General features: G+C 43.3%; 4 protein-coding genes across 4 annotated transcripts in view; 1 reads left to right on the top strand and 3 right to left on the bottom strand.

Moving 5' to 3' along the window:
- Positions 1-7,254: 7,254 nt before the first annotated feature.
- On the top strand, positions 7,255-7,566 carry LOC308283958 (histone H4; the record flags this gene model as incomplete). The annotated part of the gene is made up of 1 exon (XM_080724472.1): positions 7,255-7,566. The coding sequence occupies one exon, from the start codon at positions 7,255-7,257 to the stop codon at positions 7,564-7,566; it is 312 nt and encodes a 103-aa protein (XP_080580598.1).
- Positions 7,567-8,118: 552 nt separating this feature from the next.
- LOC308283928 (histone H3.2) lies at positions 8,119-8,529 on the bottom strand (the record flags this gene model as incomplete). The annotated part of the gene is made up of 1 exon (XM_080724442.1): positions 8,119-8,529. One exon carries the CDS (start codon positions 8,527-8,529, stop codon positions 8,119-8,121), a length of 411 nt encoding a protein of 136 aa, XP_080580568.1.
- Positions 8,530-9,296: 767 nt separating this feature from the next.
- On the bottom strand, positions 9,297-9,680 carry LOC308283939 (histone H2A-like; the record flags this gene model as incomplete). The annotated part of the gene is made up of 1 exon (XM_080724453.1): positions 9,297-9,680. The coding sequence occupies one exon, from the start codon at positions 9,678-9,680 to the stop codon at positions 9,297-9,299; it is 384 nt and encodes a 127-aa protein (XP_080580579.1).
- A 956-nt stretch (positions 9,681-10,636) lies between these two features.
- LOC308283909 (histone H1-like) overlaps positions 10,637-13,692 on the bottom strand; it is a gene marked incomplete at both ends in the record, with an annotated part of 141,916 nt that continues 138,860 nt past the window's right edge. Inside the window, one exon of the mRNA XM_080724424.1 lies at positions 10,637-10,771. Within this exon, the coding sequence (XP_080580550.1) occupies positions 10,637-10,771 (135 nt within the window). The remainder of the gene's footprint in view (positions 10,772-13,692) is intronic.

The raw sequence follows: 13,692 nt of genomic DNA, 5'->3' as shown, positions 1-13,692 counted from the left end.
GTTGAAAGTTGTTAATGTGTCATGTTAATTTCTTCCACACCTACTGGCTACTGTACAGGTGGTGCAACTTGTAAAGCATACCAGGGTGGGGCGTGCATTTTCAACAGGCATTGTTCTGGAGTTGCATCGTTACAGAGTAGGCCGGTGCAACAGTGCAAGACAATGAACTCCCTTCTGGGACTTTAGATATTCATAGTCATGGAATGAGCCACTTAGCTCTGAATCATTCATGACACATCAACCATCTTTAAGTAAGTGTGAACGTGTAGATCTAATCAGCATGTCTATCAAAGTGTCTTCTCAAAGTGGAGCTTAGGAGTTGAGGCGGTCTCCAGCATTTCAGAATATTTTTGTAATCAAATTAGAGTTTGGAGAAATGTGCCTAACTGTCATATACACATGCAGTAACACCCTTATTGTTATTTTGTATATTTGCAAATTGCAACACAGAGAGTTTAACTGTGTGGCCTGGAAGCCCTTCATAAAATCATAGTTTATTTCAGAGTGGAGATTTGATTAGTTAACCAACCATGTTCAGTATTGTATGATTAATTAGAGTTGGTCAATTCTCATCCATAGCAGTAAATATATCAATCAATAATATGTGTCTAACAAATGTAACACCACTACTGTCTGTTATGGCATTCAAACGTATGTTGTTGCCATGGTGATTGAGTCCATATCTGTAAATTTGTATAATCTTAATGTTGTCACTAATCCACTCTGGGGGGATATAATTGGAATATAGATTTACTGTAGAAACTGTGATAAACACTTGAGAACCTTTTACACTATGTCTTCCCTGTGGGTTTAGTTAAGACACTCAGTTTGGAGTAAATTCAACCAGTGATGAAAGTCTATAAGATACAACTTGAACTGTTCAACATAAAAAGTGATGTTATATCACTTTTGAGACTACTATGACAATTGTAAAAAACACTGTACAACAAGGCAATTACTTTTAAATGCTTTTGGGGAAAATGTATAGATTTGTAGAAACACTGAAAATGCCCTTACACACACACACACACACACACACACACACACACACACACACACACACACACACACACACACACACACACACACACACACACACACACACACACACACCTTTAGCTGATGTTTATTTATGTTTATTGACTTATTATTTGTGTCTCTTTGTATTTCATATAGAGCATTCAGCCTCTTAGAGTATGGGTTTTGTCATAATTGTTTATCATAAAATATCATAGGCCTATATTTAATTTGTAATGTTTGTTGTCTGATCTTTCCCCACCTAGTTCTTACAGGGTGTTCTGGAGTATTTACCATAACCATCAGTTTGAGAGACCATTGTTAATTAGCTGTGGTGTGTGTCAAAGCTCCACCCCCTGCCAGACTCATCAGAGAGAATAAAAGCTTCAGCTATTCGGACCAAACACACAATTTCCAGTGAGGGAAGACAGACTGTCTTTCCATCCACAGCTACAGGAGGGAATACTGACCCAGACCACTGGACCACTTTCAGCAGAACAGACTTGAACAACTGAACCACGATTCAACGAGTCAACTTCAAGGAACATTCTAGAGGAGGACCACTGACCGGCTGACTGTTTTTTTGCTTTGAGCAGAGAGTGTTTGTAGCTTTCATTCCAAATGGCTTCCAAGTCATCTCTTTCAGAAGAGGATTTTTCCTGTTCTGTTTGTCATGACATCTTTAAAGATCCTGTTCTCCTGCCGTGTAGCCACAGCTTCTGCAAAGCCTGTGTGCTGAAATGGTGGAGAGAGAAGAAAATAACTGAATGTCCAGTTTGTAAGAAAACATCTTCAACGGACGATCCACCCTGTAACCTGGCTCTGAGGAACCTGTGTGAGGCCTTCACACAGGGTAGCAGAGCCTGCGCCCCCTCACGCCGCACTGCAATGCCAGCCCAGCAGGAGAGACATCAGAGACCTTCAAAACGTCAGAGAACTTCATCAGGGTCTGGTGATCTCTGCAGTCTGCACTCTGAGGAGCTCAAGCTCTTCTGTCTGGAATGTCAACAGCCAGTGTGCAATGTGTGTCTTCATTCAGAAAAACACACAAACCACAGTTTCAGACCCATCGATGAAGCTGCACTGGACCACAAGGATGACATCCAGGAATCACTGAAGCCTTTAAAGGAGAAACTGAAGACATTCAATGCATTTAAAACTAAATGTGTCAAGATCACAGCAAAATGCATCAAGCGCCAGGGCCAGGACACAGTGAGGCTGATTAGGGAACAGTTCAGTAGTCTACGTCTATTCCTTCATGAAGAAGAGGAGGCCAGGATCACTGCAGTGAGAGCAGAAGAGCAGCAGAAGAGTCAGATGTTGAAGGAGAAGATTGAGGGTCTTAACAGAGACATATCAACCCTTTCACACACAATCAGAGCCATAGAGGAGGATCTGAGAGCTGACCACATCTCCTTCCTACAGAACTACAAGACTACGATGGAAAGAGCCCAGTTCACACTGGAGGATCCACGGGACTACGCATGGGACCTGTTAGACATGGCCAAACACCTGGGCAACATGACCTTCAGAGTCTGGGAAAAGATGAAGGACATTGTCTCCTACCATCCTGTCATTCTGGACCCCTGCACTGTCTATGCAAGACTTGTCCTGTCTGATGATATGACCACTCTGAGATATGATCCAGAGATCCAGAATCCCTTCACAGAGTTTGAACACATGGTTGTCCAGGCATCAGAGCGCTTTGACTCAGGGATTCACAGCTGGGATGTGGAGGTTGGAGACAATACAAACTGGGATGTGGGTGTGTCTGAAGAGTTCCGCGAGGACACAGACGACATGCCACGTCTATCTTGGAGAATGGAGTTCGCTGAAGGTACATACAGTGTAGCCTGCACACCAGGGCCATTCACTGAGATCTCATTGAAGCAGAAACCTCAGAAGATCAGAGTCAAGCTGGACTGGAACAGAGGAAAGCTGTCGTTCTCTGACCCTGACACCAACACACACATACACACCTTCACACACACGTTCACCAACAAACTTGTTCCATACATCCACACGTTTGAAACTCTCCCTCTGACGATGTTACCACAGAAGTTCAGTATAACTGTGGAACATCATGATAATGATTATGAGTAGAAAATGAGAACAATGATTAATAATTTAGTACTGTTTATTTTTTTTACGTTGGGGGAGGGGGGGGGGGGGTTTGTTACTCTTCATTTTCACATGTGATTTGTCATCAGCATTAACCATTAGTAGTGTTTAAATGTGAATATTACTCAGGTTTTGTATACTCTATATAATTGTGTTGTGGTCTAGGTCAGGACAGTCAACATTAACACTCCAGTCCAGGGGTCCCCCGGTGAAAAGTAAAAAAAAAAGAAAAGTAAAAAAAAACAAAAAAAACATCTGTTCTGGGGGTCCTTTTCACAAAGGGTCCTCACTCAGCTAAATGCAGTTCAATGTGGGGGCCCATGTTGACATCACTGATCAGTGATGTCAACATGTCCATGATGATGATGATGTAATGTTGTTATGATCATATTGTATCTGTTTTGTCGAAAATAAAACTTGTCATGGCTACTTTAAAGTGTCTATTTAGTTCTACTTTCAATCCATTCTATGCAGCTTCCTCTTACAATATATAATCGCTGTAACATTTTGCAAGGAATGTTCTATCTATCTATCTATCTATCTATCTATCTATCTATCTATCTATCTATCTATCTGTCTGTCTGTCTGTCTGTCTGTCTGTCTGTCTATCCATCTATCGAAGAGAGAGAATAATATTGACTCAAACTAGTGAGAGTAGCAGATCTACAAGCGCAAAGTGTGTTGTTAGATTGTAGATTTGCCTTTTTCACGACATAATTATATATATATATATATATATATATATATATATATATATATATATATATATATATATATATATATATTGTTTGTTTGTTTGTTTTAAAATGTATTATAAAATGATTGTTAATGTAGAAAAAGACAATTAGATTTAGTGGTCCTTCGCACAATTAAAGTTTTACTATGTAACTTTTTTTATAAAACAAATCTTAAAATTGTCCTAACTGTTAAATCGCTAAAGTTTTAGAACACCCACTCCGTTATTTTCAGCTTCTGAAGCCTTCTCTTTATATGTTTTCTATGATCCTGGCCGTGGACCGGTTTTCGCGCCATGATGACGTAATCTGCATCATCTGTATACGTTGTGTATACGTTGCCCAATCACATCGCCGATCATGCACACATGGTACACTACCGGCCAATGCAGCGCATCTTGAAGTGGGGTCGCCATATTTGTAGTCGCCCGTGTGTCTCTTTACTCAAAAGCTAATCTCGCCTACCAGGCAGGGTGAAGTCGTCCGTTTCTCCGGAATGCCTGAACGCCCAGGAACCAGGGACCCCTCTAAAGATAGCTCTCGGCGTTGTGGAGGCAGACGCGGGGGTGTGAAGGTACGAAAAACGGGCGAAAGACGCGAACGCGACCGCGGTTTGCTATATGGCTACTGACCACTAGTTGAGAATCTTACACAGTATAGCTTTAAGGGTCCTCAGCCAAATGCAGCTCAATTTCAGAGATTCACTCTGTTTTAAGTTTGTTGGAAGTCAGAGGCCCTCATTTATCAATGGAGTGTAAAAAACATAGTATTTTTCCCCAGAGTTGTGCGGCAAATCAGCAATATTATCCGAATGACTGTTAAAAGCACTTGTGCTAGACTGCTTCCATAGAATATAATTGCTTGTCATTGTAACTTGGAAATAAAATCGGAGTGCATGTCCATGGGTTTGCCACTGACTTCATATGGGAATGATAGGGAGGCCACATCGGCCACATACGTACCACACTAACAGAAACCAAATTAGACAGCCCATATCTGTGTGGCTGGTTGTACAGACAGGGATCTCCTTGTATGGGCATAAAATGGTATGATGCCAAATGGCATAGACATCATAGGACTTTCACATAACAAATAACTGAGTAAGCATGTTTGGGCTCTCACAGCATATCTCCATATACCATACATGCATCTCCATATATGGGTACCAGGGATCTCCATATATGGGTAACTGGTAGGTGGGTTGTGTAAGAGGTGTTGATCTCTGGAAACTCTGTCAGCGTCACAGAGTAGCAGCACTGACCATCCCTACAAGTAATGTTGTGATGATGTGGAGTCTGCATTATACATTGACAAGTGAATTATTCTGCCTGCCTTTTCTCCTTCATTTTGACATTAGTGACACTGCTGCTAAAGATACTGCTAAATACACCCTTTATCTCGTAACTGGTGTTGTATATTTGTGCTGAACTGTGGGTGTATAAGTGTGCCTTCTGCTTTGCAAGTTTGATGCAATGCTAATGTGTCTTTACTGCCACTTTGTTAAGTCAAAACATTTTTCTTGCACTGCCCTTTGGTATAACCAGTTGTAACTGCACATTCATTTTTTACACTAAAATGTATCAAAACTGGAGTAATGTCCCCTCATTTACATTGCATAACACAACTATACTATTAGTAGTACTTTTTAGTCACACGCTGCAATGATGAAGTGATCACACGGTACAATTGAGGTATTTAGCAGGGGCAAAGTACCCTGGGGGCTGGCATGAAGTCCCACTCTGCATAGAGATGCAGGGTGAGTCCAGTAAGTGGGCTGCACACTGATGAAGTGATCACTCAGGGGACCACTTCACGCGGTGGTACAATAGAGCTATTCACATTTAACATGGGCAAAGTACCCTGGTGGCTGGTGTGAAGTCCCACCCTGCTTTGTCTAGTAAGTGGGCTGGCCACACATACTGCAGTATATCGCTAAAATGTGAAATGTTTTGATGGGTTAACAGTGTAGGCTACAGTACAAGTACAGTAGTATGAACCCCCTAAGGTGTTGGTTCTCAAAGTGGGGTCCAGGGACCCAAAGAGGTCCTTGAGGAAGGTCCAGGGGGTCCCCAGCTAAATCACAATCAGGAACCAAATGGACCCTTTAATAACTCAGACCCCTTTTACAATATAGCTTGGGGTCTCAGAAATGCCATTAATGGGGGTTGTGTAAAATTGTAACATTAAAATGGTTGAGAATCACTGCTAAAATCCGTAAAAATCTTCTCTTATGGGGTCCCTGCAATATATCTTTTTTTCAAATGGGGGTCCGCAAGTGTCAATTTATGTGTCCTTCAGCTTCACATGAAAAGGTTTGAGAACAACTGCCACATTTTAATGTCATTCCATCAGTATTTAATTGACCACGTTTGAAACAATATTTGATTTTGAAATAAAAGTCCTCTCTCACACTTCTGTCTAGTGATCACCATCGCCCTGTGCCAATGTTGGCACCCGTGTCTAAGGTTGCCTATACCCTATAACCACTTTGAATGTTACAAGAATGTAACTTTATAAGAACCACCCCACATCTATGATTAATAAAAAAAATACAATAGGCTATATTTCTATTTTCTCCAACAATAGATGTAAACTTTTAATCGGGTTAAAACAAGATTTAAAATAAATCTGATTAAAATTCTCCATGTATGTACACCAAATAAAGCTGATCAAAACCAACCAGATTTAAATTCTAATCAGATGCAGAGGGGTGGTCGTGGTCTAGACCTTTTTACATCCTGATCAAAAAACAGATCAGATTGATCTCACCACATGTAAACACTTATCCAAAACCTTCAATCAGGTTTATTTTAATCAGATTGGAAGAAAGGTGGTAAACGTGGTTAGTCTGTAGCACAATAGACAACATGCCCAAATGTGCTCTGTATAATGTGAAAAATACCAAGCAAGTAGACTAATAACTCTAAAACAATCTAGCACAATCATAGACAACATGCACAAAAGCGCTCTGTAATTGCTTCTGATCTATGTATCATTGTTTTCACCGACCATGTAACCATTATGTGATTAATTTCCTGTTTTAACATATCTTACAAGCTCACACAGGTTGTGAACTTTAAAACAAATGTTAATAATTTAGCAAATACCACGGGGTCCGTGGCTAAATATCTATGTGGGGTCCTTGACATGAAAATGTTTGAAGACCACTAGTAGAAGTTATAGGAGGGGTGTTGCTGGGTAGAGAGGGGAGGGGTTATTGTTGGCTGGGCGGCAGCTTTTGGCAACGCCCAGTGGGAGGGGAGGGGAAGGGGAGGGGGGGGTCTGCCTGTCCTCCCTTACGTCCTCAGAACACGGATATAAAGACAGGGCTCTAGGTTCAGAAGCCATTCAATTTTGCATCTACACATACAACTGCAGTAAAATGTCAGGAAGAGGGAAGGGCGGAAAAGGACTCGGTAAAGGAGGCGCCAAGCGTCATCGCAAGGTGCTCCGTGATAACATCCAGGGAATCACCAAGCCCGCTATCCGCCGTCTGGCTCGCCGTGGCGGTGTGAAGCGTATCTCCGGTCTGATCTACGAGGAGACCCGCGGTGTCCTGAAGGTCTTCCTGGAGAATGTGATCCGTGACGCCGTCACCTACACCGAGCACGCCAAGAGAAAGACTGTGACCGCTATGGATGTTGTCTATGCTCTGAAGAGACAGGGACGCACTCTGTACGGCTTCGGAGGTTAATAATGCTGACTTGATCTACCAACAACCCAAAGGCTCTTTTAAGAGCCGCCCACACTTTCTATACGGAGTTGATTTCATGTTAATTGTGATTGGTAGTTTTAATGATTTTTGTTGTAGCCTAGCTGTCTGTAAAGGCTGTATTAATTACATTTTTATTAAGCCATGACATTGGGTACATGTAATTATGGGGAAGCTATGAAGGGTTACTTCAATTCATAGTCAACATTAAAAATTGAATAAGGATATTGAAACCATATTGTCATTTTCTACATTTTTTTTCCCTCGAGTGACTTTTATCAGTTAGTTTTGAAATTCAATGTGCATGGGACGCAATGACCCAAAACACCTACTCACCCCAGCTAAAACGAACATGATCAAAAGCGTGGTACAAACTCACTCATAGCTAAGTGTCATGTCGAATTGATGTCTGCAGTTAGTGGACTGTGTGTGTGTGTGTATTTCGTCACAGCATTACTGTATGAATAACTCTTTAAAAATAAAGTGTATGGCTCTTAAAAGAGCCGTTTTGTGGGTTAAGACGATGACAAAGATTTAAGCACGTTCTCCACGGATACGACGGGCCAGCTGGATGTCTTTAGGCATGATGGTCACCCTCTTGGCGTGGATGGCGCACAGGTTGGTGTCCTCGAACAGACCGACCAGATAAGCCTCGGCTGACTCCTGCAGAGCCATGACGGCGGAGCTCTGGAAGCGCAAGTCGGTCTTGAAGTCCTGGGCGATCTCCCTCACCAGGCGCTGGAAGGGCAGCTTGCGGATCAGCAGCTCGGTGGATTTCTGGTAGCGACGGATCTCCCTCAGAGCCACTGTACCAGGGCGGTAACGGTGAGGCTTCTTCACTCCACCGGTTGCCGGCGCGCTCTTACGAGCTGCCTTGGTGGCGAGCTGCTTCCTGGGCGCTTTGCCGCCGGTAGATTTACGAGCTGTCTGCTTGGTTCTTGCCATGGCTACTTCTGACTGAGTTGAGTTTAGAATGAGAAAACAACGCAGGCTGCTGCGTTTTATCTGCGCCTCAGAGACGCCGCCATTCTCTGATTGGTCAGTAGACTACTTCTTTGGGGCGGTACCATAAGTCACTGCTACCGATTGGAGGGGAACACTGACAGTTCATACTGGAGTTGCAGTAATAGATAATACTATGGAATATTAGTTTCTAGCAAACTGAAAATGCTTTGCTGACTGTGTATGTTGTATGACATGGGTCAAAGAAATATAAACATTTCTATTCAAGTGACAAAATAACACTTGACACAGGTTCTGTTGTATATGAATAAGTAGGCATATCTGATTTTAAACCATTTACCGATCTAATTGATAGTTCTAGATTATATTAATTTGTTTGTCAAAAACTGTCAACTATGGACTATCAATTTATTTGACATGGAAATAGCCTACAAATCATTACGACCACAGTAAACATGATTTATAATGTATTATACATCTACGTGTATATTTCGGTGTATAAGAAATGGCTATTGTAATTATGTGATCAGGAGAAGGAAAAAAAAATAGAGGAAAAAAAAAACAATTTATGGACAAGAGTCACACCCTAGAATATAATAGCCTACAAACAACTACCAAATAGGCTACTTATGAGACGGATTATAAAAACAAATCCATTTATAGAAGGCCATGGAATTAATCTTTAAATTGAATTAGTGGGTGGCTCTTAAAAGAGCCTTTGTGGGGTTTGTCAATCGAATGAAGCAGATTTATTTCTTGGCAGCTTTCTCAGTCTTCTTGGGCAGAAGTACAGCCTGGATGTTAGGCAGAACACCACCCTGAGCGATAGTCACTCCACCCAGCAGCTTGTTGAGCTCCTCGTCGTTGCGGACGGCCAGCTGCAGATGGCGGGGGATGATACGAGTCTTCTTGTTGTCCCTGGCAGCGTTTCCAGCCAACTCCAGGATCTCAGCGGTCAGGTACTCGAGCACAGCCGCCAGATAGACGGGAGCGCCTGCACCGACACGCTGAGCATAGTTGCCTTTACGCAGCAGCCTGTGGACACGACCCACGGGGAACTGGAGCCCGGCACGGGATGAGCGGGTCTTGGCCTTCGCCCTGGCCTTTCCGCCGGTCTTACCTCTTCCTGACATCGTGGTAGTTCAGTTCTTAAATGGGAGTCGTAGAGAAATGTGCTGGAAAAAGGAATACAGCATTATTTATAACATCTTCAAGTGGGCGGAGTTGAGTTTTCCGAGCCGTCTATTGGAGAGAAGGACTCTGAGAGCTCCCCTCCAATCAGAAAAGTCGTAACAGTGACGTATAGTGCTCCCCACAAATCAGAAACATCTGTAACGGTGAATTGTGGCTCCTCCTCAGAGAAGGAGGTTCCTGACCAACCAGAGATTGACGGCGCCTCAGTCAGAGACGACACAGTAAATGGTGACGCAAATGAAAGACCAACAATGATTTAGTGTTACAAAGTAATGGAGATTTAAATAGTTTTAACAAAGAATACCCAATACCCGAATTCCCAATTAAACCATTTCAATAGTCAGGTAGATCTGTTTATTCATACAATCTGCTATCCATCCATATATCTGTCTAAAACATGGTGGGAATGATATGTATAACACATGTTACTGTTTACTGTGTTGCTGATATTCCTGTCTCCTAACTCAAGCTCAAATCTTTTTGTGCTTTACGTAAGGGAGGACAGGCAGAGCAGCAGAGCACGCACGCACACACACAAAACACCTCCCCCTTGTTCGTTTTTGGTCACAGCACCCCTATTTATATTGATAGTCAACTCCTCTTATCTATATCGTATAATGATGTATATCAAATGCCTATACGAGATGTGTAATGGTACTATTCATGTCATTTTGAAGTTGACCCACAACGCCAGGGCAATAAATAGTGTTTTTTACAGTTCAAAGCATGTGAGGAAAAAAAAAGGACTAAGTGGTTGGATTATAACCCAGGCTAGCTATGGAAATGTTTATGTTATGGTGTAGGCTATAAGGATACGTGAGGATACTCTTGTAAAATAATGTGGTTGGCTCTTAAAAGAGCCTTTGTGGGTGTAAATGTACATGGAACTGACATTTTACTTCTTTTTGGGTGCTGCCTTCTTTGCCGACTTGGGTTTTGCAACCTTCTTGGCAGGAGATTTCTTGGCTGCTGCGGGCTTCTTTGCAACTTTCTTGGGGCTCTTGGTAGCCTTCTTTGGGCTTTTCGCTGCTACTTTCTTGGCGGCGGGCTTCTTGGCTTTCTTCGGTGATTTCTTGGCAGCTGCGGGCTTCTTTGCTGCCGCCTTCTTGGGCTTCTTGGTCGCAGCGGGCTTCTTTGCTTTGACGGCTTTCTTAGCAGCAGGCTTCTTCGCCTTCACCGCTTCTGCCTTCTTGTTCATCTTGAAAGAGCCAGACGCGCCGGTGCCTTTGAGCTGAACCAGAGTGCCTTTAGCGACCAGGCTCTTGACGGCGATCTTGACGCGAGCCTTGTTCTTCTCCACATCGTAGCCGCCGGCAGCCAGCGCTTTCTTGACCGCAGCCAGAGACACACCGCTCCGCTCCTTGGAGGCTGACACGGCCTTGACGACAAGCTCGGCGACGCTGGGACCGGTCTTTTGGGGTCGGGGTGCTGCCTTCTTCTTGGCTGCTTTGGCCGGGGCGGCGGCTGGAGCTGGGGCGACTTCTGCCATGATTCTCTTCTGGTTGGAGTTTCAAATGCACTGAGCTCAGTGTTGCCAACTCCCCAGTAACGGAAGTAGCTAGTGGCTCTCCCAGAAGTAGCTAGAAGTCGCTAGGGGTGGGGTGCACGCGCGCTGCGCGCACGTGCACACAAAAGCGTGTGCACATGAACAGATGCGCGTGCACGTTTCTAGGGTAATAATTCGAGTTTTTGTATTTTTTTGCACGCCGGCAGTACCAGTAGAGAGAGAAAGAGATGCGGCGTGCACGTTTGTGTGTCACTGAGGAGAAGGCAAGCAGCAAATGGAGGCTGAGAGAGGGAAAAGGAAGGAAAAATAGGGTTTTATCTATGGCTCCTGTAAACAATATCTGTCTCCAAATCAGCAGAAAAAGTAGCCAGATTTGTCTCTAGAAGCTTTTCACAAATTAAGTCTCTAGTGGGGTCTGGAAAGTAGCTAAATCTAGCGACAAATCCTCTAGGTTGGCAACACTGACTGAGCTAGAGTTTCAGTGAGACTGGTAGAGAATATCTTCTTCTTCTTCTAATGGGGTTTCCGGCAGTGTTGACGCTTTAGCGTATTACTGCCCTCCGCAGTTCAGGGTGGTATTGCACTCCTTAGAGTTCCTATATCCTCTGATAGAGGTCTGCGTTGCGGAGGAAAGCCAGGATGCTCCTCTCCACAGCATGATGCTCCTTTCGCTGACTGAACAGTGATTTATAATCCAAGATAGAGATTCCAATATCCTCCAGCTCTTTGCGTAACTGAGCCCTCTGTTCCCTGTATTTCTCACACTCAAGTAGCACATGCACAACAGTCTCCGCTCTCCCACACTCACACAGTCCATCTGGATGTTTCCCAACAGTTTTCAAGCAGCTGGCTAGCCCACAGTGACCAAATCTTAGCCTAGTCAGTTTGACAGAGTCTCTTCTGTCCCCCCCCATGTCCATGCTCCTTTTGACAGATGTTTGCGCTGAGAAATACAGCCTCCCTTTCTCTTCATTGTTCCACTCCTCTTGCCACTGTTTCTCAAGCCCCTCTTTTATGGTGCTATAGAATTCTGGCTTGCCCAAAGGGATTTTCACATTTATGTTCTCTCTCTGTAGCGAGTTTTTGGCCAACTTGTCGGCTACTTCATTGCCCTCTACACCTGCATGCCCTGGGACCCAAAGGAAGCCTACATCACACCCTGCTTTCTCTATCTTGTTTAAGCATATTAAAGCTTCGTTTATCAGATCGGCTCTCGCTCTCGATGTCCCACTCCTCAGGGCCATCAAGGCCGCAGCTGACTTGATGGTCGCTTATCTCCCGATTAGGGAGTCTTACTGGTGTTATCTTAGGGGTGAACGATATTATTTACCTAGTGTTAATGACATAAGGTGCTATAATTTATTTTTTCCCAAGTTTGTACCTTGCTCTAATCTCTCACTGAAGAGCACACATGACAACAGACAAACAAAACAAATGGAGTCTATTATTCCAAAAGGTTAAAGCTATATGTAACTTTTTTAATAAAACAAGTCTTGAAATTGTCCTAACTATTAAATCGCTAAAGTTTTAGAACACCCACTCTGTTAATTTCAGCCCCAAAAGTATTTTCTTTATATGTGTTCTACTGAGCCCGTGTGGCCGTGACCGGGACTGTTTTTACCGGCAAAATTATGTCATCTGCATCATTCTGTATACGTGTCTCCCTACCGGCCAATCACAGCGCAGATCATACACTGCCGGCCAATCAGCGAGTCTTGCCGTCTTCTCAGGAAGTAGCTTGCCTCAACATAACAACAGCATTACAGCATTACTCTGGTCTGGTGTAGGAGAATGCCTGGTCGGAGAGGGATGCAAGACCCAAGATTCATCTCGGCGAGCTGAAGGCACACGCGGTGGTCTGAGGCCCGGTCCGCGGCGAAAAATGGCCGAAAAACGCGACCGCGGTTTGCTATACCGCTATTGACCACTAGTTGAGCAACTTACACAGTATAGCTTTAAGTATGTTGTTCTCACTTCCATCTTCTAAGCTAGCGAACTTGTGAACTTCATTCTATTTTGTTTTGAACTATTCTATGGACATAGGGATAACAAATTACGTACATTGTTGCCAATCCATGTCTTTATTGCAACAAACACCAATCATGAATTCCATACAAAAACAGATAACTGTGCTGTTAACAATTAACTTAAGTATTGCATGACTTGATCATCATATTCTATTGTGTCAATGTAGGGACTGAATTAATAACAAAATAAACTCCCTTTTGCAACTCCTCCAAGGAACAGATGCAGGATTGTACTGAGAAAAAGGTGAAATAGAAAACAAACAATTCATTTGACAAAGTTAGGATTACATGGGTTGCATGTGTAGACCTAAACGGCCATGTTGAGGACCAACACAGGTGTTTCAATGTATTTGATTGCCATAGAACTAATGTTCAAGCCAATCAGAACACCTGTGTTGGTCCTCAACACATGCTGTA

This window comes from Nannobrachium achirus (assembly GCF_963921795.1).
Source record: "Nannobrachium achirus genome assembly, chromosome: 4".
NCBI lineage: Eukaryota > Metazoa > Chordata > Actinopteri > Myctophiformes > Myctophidae > Nannobrachium > Nannobrachium achirus.
The sequence above is the reverse complement of the archived record's forward strand: the minus strand, read 5'-3'. Positions and strand labels throughout refer to the sequence as shown.